This window comes from Montipora foliosa, chromosome 14 (assembly GCF_036669935.1).
Source record: "Montipora foliosa isolate CH-2021 chromosome 14, ASM3666993v2, whole genome shotgun sequence".
Classification (NCBI taxonomy): Eukaryota; Metazoa; Cnidaria; class Anthozoa; order Scleractinia; family Acroporidae; genus Montipora; species Montipora foliosa.
In genome coordinates this window covers 6,753,614-6,761,113 of record NC_090882.1, presented here as the reverse complement: position 1 = coordinate 6,761,113, position 7,500 = coordinate 6,753,614, and the positions used below count along the sequence as shown (strand labels likewise).

The window sequence follows — 7,500 nt, the reverse complement described above, 5'->3', positions numbered from 1 at the left end:
GACTCGTCGACTTCGCTGAGCAAATCGACGACAGCTCGTAACTTAGCTATCGTAGCATCCTCCACGATGTTGACTGAAGCAAGGCGAACGGCATAGCGGTACAGCAAATTTCCACGGGTCAACATGTCAATATTTTCGGGGGGAAGAACCACAGAATCACGCGAAGAGAAACAGAAGTCAAATTTTCTTTTTAAGTTGTTTTTAGGGGTCAAAATTTCCTTAAGCCACGCCCAGATTAGTCTCCTTTAGGGGTCACAAAAAGACTGAGCCACGCCCAGATGGTCTCCTTTATAAGGGTTAAAGTCAAAATTTCCGACGAGTATCCCCGTCTGTTCCATGTGGGAGTCCCCCTCACACCCCCGGGCTGCGAACGCAGACGTAGAGAATGACCGCCGGAAATACGTCTGCTGGACCAACCCTCGTTTCAAATCCAATCGATGGCAAACATGAGAGAGGGAGACCCAAGGGTCCTTTGATCTTGACACAAAAGATCTTGGTGGACTTGCAAGACGGGTCGAAAAACTTGAACTTGATACAACTCAATACATCTTTAATTCCTTACTGTTTATTGAATAATTCACACTGAAGAAATTTCGTGGGACGTATGGGACACAATCAATTACATGCTCTCTCTCTGTAAACATATAACAATAAATTAGGTTTACAGCAACAACTGTCAAAACTTCAAAATTGCAAAGCGCAGAATTGAGACTACTTGAGTGAAGCTAAGTTCGCCTCTAAGAGCTCATCCGTGGTTTCCACTAACCGGCTAAATGAATGAATGAAGTATTTAGCTAAATATAAGCTAATTGTGGACACTAAAACAACATTTCAAATACAAAGTAAAAAATAAATACATACATACATAAATAAATGAATACAATTAATTTTTTAAAAAAGCCAACACTCTAAAAAATTTACAAATTTATAATTACTTAGTCTCGACTAATCTAAAATATTGACAAAGCTTTAATTACTTGGTATCAGCTAAACAACCCAACTGAGCGGCAGTCACTGGACAAAGAGAGATAAAATAAAATTCTATTGCGAAGCTGGCTAGGTGGTGCATAAATTGCATGCACGTGCCTGTCAGGTTTTTCTTTCTAATGTTTTTTTCTAAAATTGTCCAGTGACTGTCGCTGTCGATCGCTTAAAGGACAGTCTGGACCAACGATATGGACCCTGATATCTGTTCGAATGTTTCCGTATCTTCAAATTCAGCATTTCTTAACCTTTGTTTGTAGTATTAAAAAGTTCAACTATGTGATCAGGCGCCAAGCCATTTCTAACTTTGTACATTAAAGTTACAATAGGGCCTTACTCTGGCTTTTGAATAAAACGCATTGCAGAAAGTATATGATTCGGTAGGCCATCCTTGTCTATAAACATACGTTAAAAATGTTTGCGTGCCGTGACGTATAAAGACATCGTGACCATATAAGGAAAATCAATGAACACGTGCGGAAAATTTCGCCAGGATGACAATTTGGCTGAGCTCAAGAAGATTTCGCAGTCTGGTTGAAAGTACTATCCACAAAACTACTATCCAGGATTTTTCAAAGGGCGGGTCACACTCTGTCAGTCAGAGTGTACTCGCGTTTTCGCAACCTGAATATTGTAGGTTGTTTGAGTAAAAAACGGCTTACAAAGGGGGGGTCACGGGCACCCCAGGACCCCCCCCCCCCTGGCTACGCCCTTGGCGTTGTAGAGTTAGTCCTTCCAAATACCCGGCCTGATCGGTCAGTTCTGTCAAAAGGAAAGCGCCGTAATTCTGTCTAAGAAGGACAAAGTGTGGTCTATTGCATTCTCAGATTTTACACCAATGAGTGCGTTTTAATCGTTGGACGATTGCCGTCTTTGTTTCTACACAAGAGAGTAGAAAAAAGAGTAGGGCAGCGGAAAAAAAGGGGTGTGGAGGGAGTGAAAAATGAAACTACAAGGCTTTTTATTCATTGCTCTGGTGCAGAAGCTCATCTAGAGGAGCCTTTATCTCCACTAATTCCTTGAGTCAACCCTTTCCCGAGTAAATTTATTTCTATAGGGAACAGTGTTTCCTGCGAAAGTTATCATATTTCCCTTGTCGCTGAGATAGCTTTGTTTTGACTGACTTTTACAAGAGTGGGCGTGCTGAATCTCGCAAGGAAGATGAGCTTTTACAATAGTGGGTTTGCTGAATCTTCCAAGAGAGGTGTTCTCGGGAAAGTACGATGGCCCAGGCCAGGAGGATCACAGTCCAGTTTTAATTTTGTGAGTCGTCACCAGTACTCTCACAGGTCACAGGTCATTGTTTTACCATTACAGAAAGTATCCTAAACGTTCATAAAAGCTAACCTTCGGCCTTAAAGCTTTTGTTTAGGCCTAATTCCTAAGGTTAGCTTTTATGAATGTTTAGAATACTTTCTGTATTGGTAAAATAATCCTGTGACCTGTGACCTGTGAGAGAACTGGTGACGAGTAACAAAATTAAAACTGGACTGTGAATAAAATTAAAACTGGACTGTGAAAAGTTAAAACTGGACTGTGAAAAGTTAAAACTGGACAGTGAAAAATGAAAACTGGACTGTGACCCTCCTGGGCCATCGTAGGAAAGGGTTGACTCCTAGGCCAAATATGGGAGATTAAAGTTCCCCTTGATGAGCTCCTGTCTTAAGGCCGGTTTGTACGGTACGATTTGTTCGCCCGATTTATCGGCCCCGACTGCGTCAGAGCGCAAATCTTCTGGCCGACACTCCGAGAGAAAGCGCCATGTTGATCAAAGGGTATGCGAGTCGGTAATGCTCATAAATACTTAAAAAATTAAAGCGTTCAAAATGGCGTATACTAAAAGGACAACGGGATGATCTTTTGAGGAAAAACTATACATTTTACACAATTTACACATTATAATTTATCAGGCCGACAAATCGTACCGTGTAAACCGGCCTTTATGTAAATGAACATTAGTTAACAGAGAAGCACAAACTGACCAAGGAAAAGAAAGATATCTTCTTGCGAATTCACCACATTCCCTTCTTTGTGTGATGATAGTGATACACATGTCTTGTGCGCATGCGTTCGAATTCCAGTCCCTTTCCAAACAACGCGTCCACTAGTTCCCAGTCTTCTCCTCCCCATTCTTTTTTATTGGTGGGGAAGCCCCCTGCTCTGTCCCAATCAGATTTGTACATCCCAATTAAGCCATAGCCATATACCTGCCATATTCCCGCCAAATTGGCCGGGCTGGCGCCACAATCTAACTCGACGATGATTGGAGTGTAGAACATGCGTCCCTCAATACAGTGCTGAAAAAGTAAATGCATAAACAAGCAATGAATGTACATAACTTTACATAACTTTTGTCACTCATACTATTGTCATTTTGCTTTTAATTTTAACCTTTTTGTACTTCTTAATTAAGCTGGTTATATAAGCCAGTACTTCTGATACGCACAACCATTGTAAATAGTTTTTAGTTTTCAACGTTCGTCTGAGGAAGGCTGAACAGCCGAACATTAAATCAAGTTGGACCAGTAAGAAGTTCACCCCACTCTTTTCTCTCAGTATTTATCTATAAATTTACGTGGTGGAACGGCAGCCTTTGGATCCTTCTGCTGTGAGTCCATTGTTTGTGTAGGCCTTCTTATTCTGTCTATATTTATATATCTTACCTTTCTGATGCTATTAATCAGTGAACTTGCGATATCCAAATGAAGATCCATCAGGAATACAATGCTGTGTGGGTCTCTCACCAAGTTAATCGCTTCTGAAAAGGCCGTTGCCCTTGAGTAATCACCGCTTTTCTTTAGCACCGTGTAATTTCTCAACGAACTTCGTCTTAAAACCTCTTCCAAGTTGATGTCCTTGCTATTATAATCACATATTATAACTTGAAGATTAGGGTCTTGAGTCTCTTCCAAGATTGTTTCCACATTCATTATAAAATGGTGAAGCCAGCGACCTAAATTTTTCGCCGTAACTACGAGGTAAATGGGCGTTCTTGCTTCCCACTGAAAATTCGCCAGGTAATAGAGTTGATTTGAGTTCGTTGGCATGAAAACATATTCAGAGAAGACCACTGACTTGTTAGCTGTGAGGTCGCGCAACTTCACATCTAGGAGGTACCGTTTTCCGTATTTCTTGTCTATCTTGCGTTCAACACTTAGAATTTCTTCCAGGTTAAATTTCCTGAAAAAGAGAAAAGCATGAATCAGGCTTCTTTGTTAAAGAAAATAAGTTGAATAATTTCTAAGTAATTTAAGTTAAAATATGATTTTATTCTTAAGTTTCCCTTGTTGTTTTCCTACATGATGATGACCTTCGAAATGTAACTATATAGCGGAGTTCCGCGCGCGGAAGGCGCCATGGTGAGAAAATATGGTAATGCCAGAAATGTTGGTTTTGGTTATGACGTCAATCTCGTACCCAGAGTCCTCGGGCTTTTTGGTCAGCGGGTGAGCGCCCGAAAGGCTCTGGCTCTTATATCTACAAGTATTGGAGATATAATTATGTTCGTGCTTCCTAGTCAATGTAATAGATGGTTTTTACCCGATGTCACAGCAGCCATGTTGATGCACAGAATCAGAATAGTAGAGAAAAAGTCTTTTGGGAATTTGATTCCATTATAATGCAAAATGTGAGCCATAATTTGCTACTATTTTGTGCACCAACATGGCCGTCTCAGCACGTGATTGAAAACCATCTATTTGACTGGCTGGTCAACCGTTGTCTTGAGCCTCGATACGGTGAGAGCAAATAAGTGAACGGTTGAAGCCGTGTCAAAATTCGTTGTAAGCGAGCCTCGAAGGATTTTGAAAATTTGAATATTTTTCGCTGTTTCTCAGCAATGGATACTCGCTGGACCTTGACACTTAGTCAAGGAGAAGTAAATTTATCGTGAGTTTGAGCGTGACTGATGCCGGACAAGTGTGATTTTATCAGCGAGATGTGAGGTAAGCTAGAAATTAGTTGCCTTCCTTTTTTTCTTCAGATTCTGAAAGTGTGTTTTCTAACAGCTGACTGCATGACAAAATTTTGAGCTTTGATTTTTATCCAAAGGCCTTTTACTTTGAGTGTAAGTTTTGGATTTCACGGTCCGCCATTACTCGGTCAAAACTGACCGATTGGACCTCGGAGGGTTGGATCCACGGAAAAGTGACGTCAACGGCTCGGGTAGGGTCGTACCTCTTGCTGAACACTATATTTCATTGGCGTACGGTGGCCTATAGGTATCATGACAACTTTCTTTTGTATCATAACGACTTTCTTTCCACCCATGACAACTGTCTTTGTCACGGGTAGAGAGAAAGTTGTCACGAGTAGAAATAAAGTTGTCATGGATGGAAACAAAGTTGTCATAGGTAGAAAGAAAATTGTCATGATAACTGTGGGCCCCATTAATTGGCTGTTTAGAGGTTTTGCACGGCAGCCATGTTACATGGCAGGAATAATAGATTCTTTTTCCTAAGGGAATAAATGTTCTTTCTAACGCAAAACATTTTCATTGTTCCTGCCATGCAACATGACTGCCGTGCAAAACCTCTATAGTGTCGTACTTCCTATTGTTTTCTGTGCTAAATCCATTGTTATCTTTGTTCGTTCTTTTGTTCTTCTTGCCAATCCTGAATCCCGTTCGGTGATGTACGACACAACACGAAATTTCAGCGTGTGAATGCAGCTTATTATAGTATACATGTATGCAAAACGCGAGTTTAAAAGTCTGAAACCCCAAATCTCGTGTGCTGCATATTACATGTAAATCTACGGTGTAAACACGCATTGCATTCTTAACCCTTTCCCAATTGACGACTAAAATCTATGGGTGTCAATGGCATTTATGGTTGTGAAAGGGTTAAATAGGAAAATTCCAGTTAAAATAAACAGGTGTCTTTTTCAAATGTAGGCTTAAAAGTTTGGTCGCTTAGTGTTTAGTTAACATAGGTTTGAAATCCAAAGGAAAATAAGATAGATTTTTTTTGGTTACAGGGGCACTATAAAGTTGGCGATCTTTTCAATTTCAAGCTTCAACGTTTTCAAACTCATCGAGAGCTGAACCATCGAAATCCGACAATTACTGACTGGCCAACGAAAGCGCTGCTAAGCACATACCTTCTGTGCAAAATGCCCAATTCTTACACCGAAATTGCGCAAAGATTATATTGTGTATCATCTACTCAAAATTTTAACAGACGGTTGATATGGAGCGTTTTCACTCACGTGACCAGCAGCCATATTGGATTACTGAAACAAGAGAAAGGATTTGCATAAAAATAGAGTTTAATTTCCAGAGGATTAGTTTGGTACACCATCGTGGCCGCCATTTCTTTGTTTTGGAACATCAACATGGCCGCCTTGACGTCTTGTGATAACGCTCTATTGCAAAAAAAAAAAAACGCGCAATATTTAAAAAAGTGCGCATTTAAAATTTATGTCGAAGTGACGATTTCGGTTTTTTTCATTCTATGTCGTAAAGTGTTCTCAATAGTTATTCATCATCACTTACCTTGGTTTCGCCTTCTCAAGATATTCCATAAAAAGATCAGTAATTTCAAGCGCTTCTTCTTTCTCTAGGGGAAAAATCCAGTGTTTGTCGTCTTGAAGCTTTGGATGCTCGGGGAACGGAAAAAGATATGTGTGAACTACGTGGTAAGTAACCGCTTCATATCTCCCTATTTTTTTGTCCATTGTATAACTAGGTTTGTAATTATAATACGGCAATATATCTTTTACTTCGTCGTGAGCTAAGTAGGTTATCTCACTCTGGTCGTGAAAATAAGGTTTTTGATGCCTTTTTGAAGCGCAGGCGGGTGAACCCGGTAAAGTTTCATCGTAAATCTTTGAATGTTCTAAGCCACTGTCGTTGTGGTAATAAGACAGAATTCTTCGGTCAATTGTCCTGAAAGCAGCGTCTTTAGGCGTTTTCCAGTAGAGCTTAAGCTCGTTTTGTTTATCGTGACAGCTCCCTACCACTTCAAAGTAATATTTTGTTATCGCTTTTAAGTTAATTTCAATACAAACTGTGGAATTTGTCTTCTCCGTCGATAACCTTTCGTTTTTAAATACCATTGTGGCATTCGACCATGCTTCATTTTGGCCAATCCAGATCTCAGCTTCGCAATAGATAACCATAAAAGAATAAAATCCAGATTCCTTTGGCGTAACAAATCCAAATAAGCGAAAGGCATCGGCGTTCGTACCGAATCTGTCACTGGCATCTAGAGAGGAAGCCGCCATCGCGAATGTCCTTATATCTGGCGCTTTTGGGAACAGAGGGAAGTTACACAATGCGTTTAAATCTTTCGTACAAATTTCAAACCAGAGGTGTAAGTTTAACTTTCCAATTTCCTCAGGCAGAGCTGTGATACTTCTCGAGCTCGTGGAATCTGGAGTTTCGGACTCAGAGGACTGAATTTGCCATAAGGTTATTATCCTTAATTTAATTGCCAGACTATAATTGCTAAACACAAGGATTTGCCATGTCAAAAGCAGATGAAGTGCAATTAACAGCCAGAACTTCCATTTCCA

General features: G+C 40.3%; 1 protein-coding gene and 1 long non-coding RNA gene across 2 annotated transcripts in view; one reads left to right on the top strand and one right to left on the bottom strand.

Annotated features, from left to right (window-relative positions):
• LOC137985282 (uncharacterized) overlaps positions 1-7,500 on the top strand; it is a 35,060-nt gene that overhangs the window by 2,311 nt on the left and 25,249 nt on the right. Inside the window, exons 2-5 of the long non-coding RNA XR_011119273.1 lie at positions 4,821-4,928; positions 5,035-5,148; positions 6,547-6,621; positions 7,326-7,396. This is a non-coding gene — a long non-coding RNA (uncharacterized lncRNA). The remainder of the gene's footprint in view (positions 1-4,820; positions 4,929-5,034; positions 5,149-6,546; positions 6,622-7,325; positions 7,397-7,500) is intronic.
• The window catches only part of LOC137985280 (chondroitin sulfate synthase 3-like), a 7,016-nt gene continuing 72 nt past the window's right edge, over positions 557-7,500 (bottom strand). Inside the window, exons 1-3 of the mRNA XM_068832851.1 lie at positions 6,479-7,500; positions 3,648-4,164; positions 557-3,281 (exon numbers count right to left, since the gene is read on the bottom strand). The exon at positions 6,479-7,500 is cut by the window's right edge and continues 72 nt beyond it. Of these exons, the coding sequence (XP_068688952.1) occupies positions 2,997-3,281; positions 3,648-4,164; positions 6,479-7,500 (1,824 nt within the window). The 3' untranslated portion in view covers positions 557-2,996. The remainder of the gene's footprint in view (positions 3,282-3,647; positions 4,165-6,478) is intronic.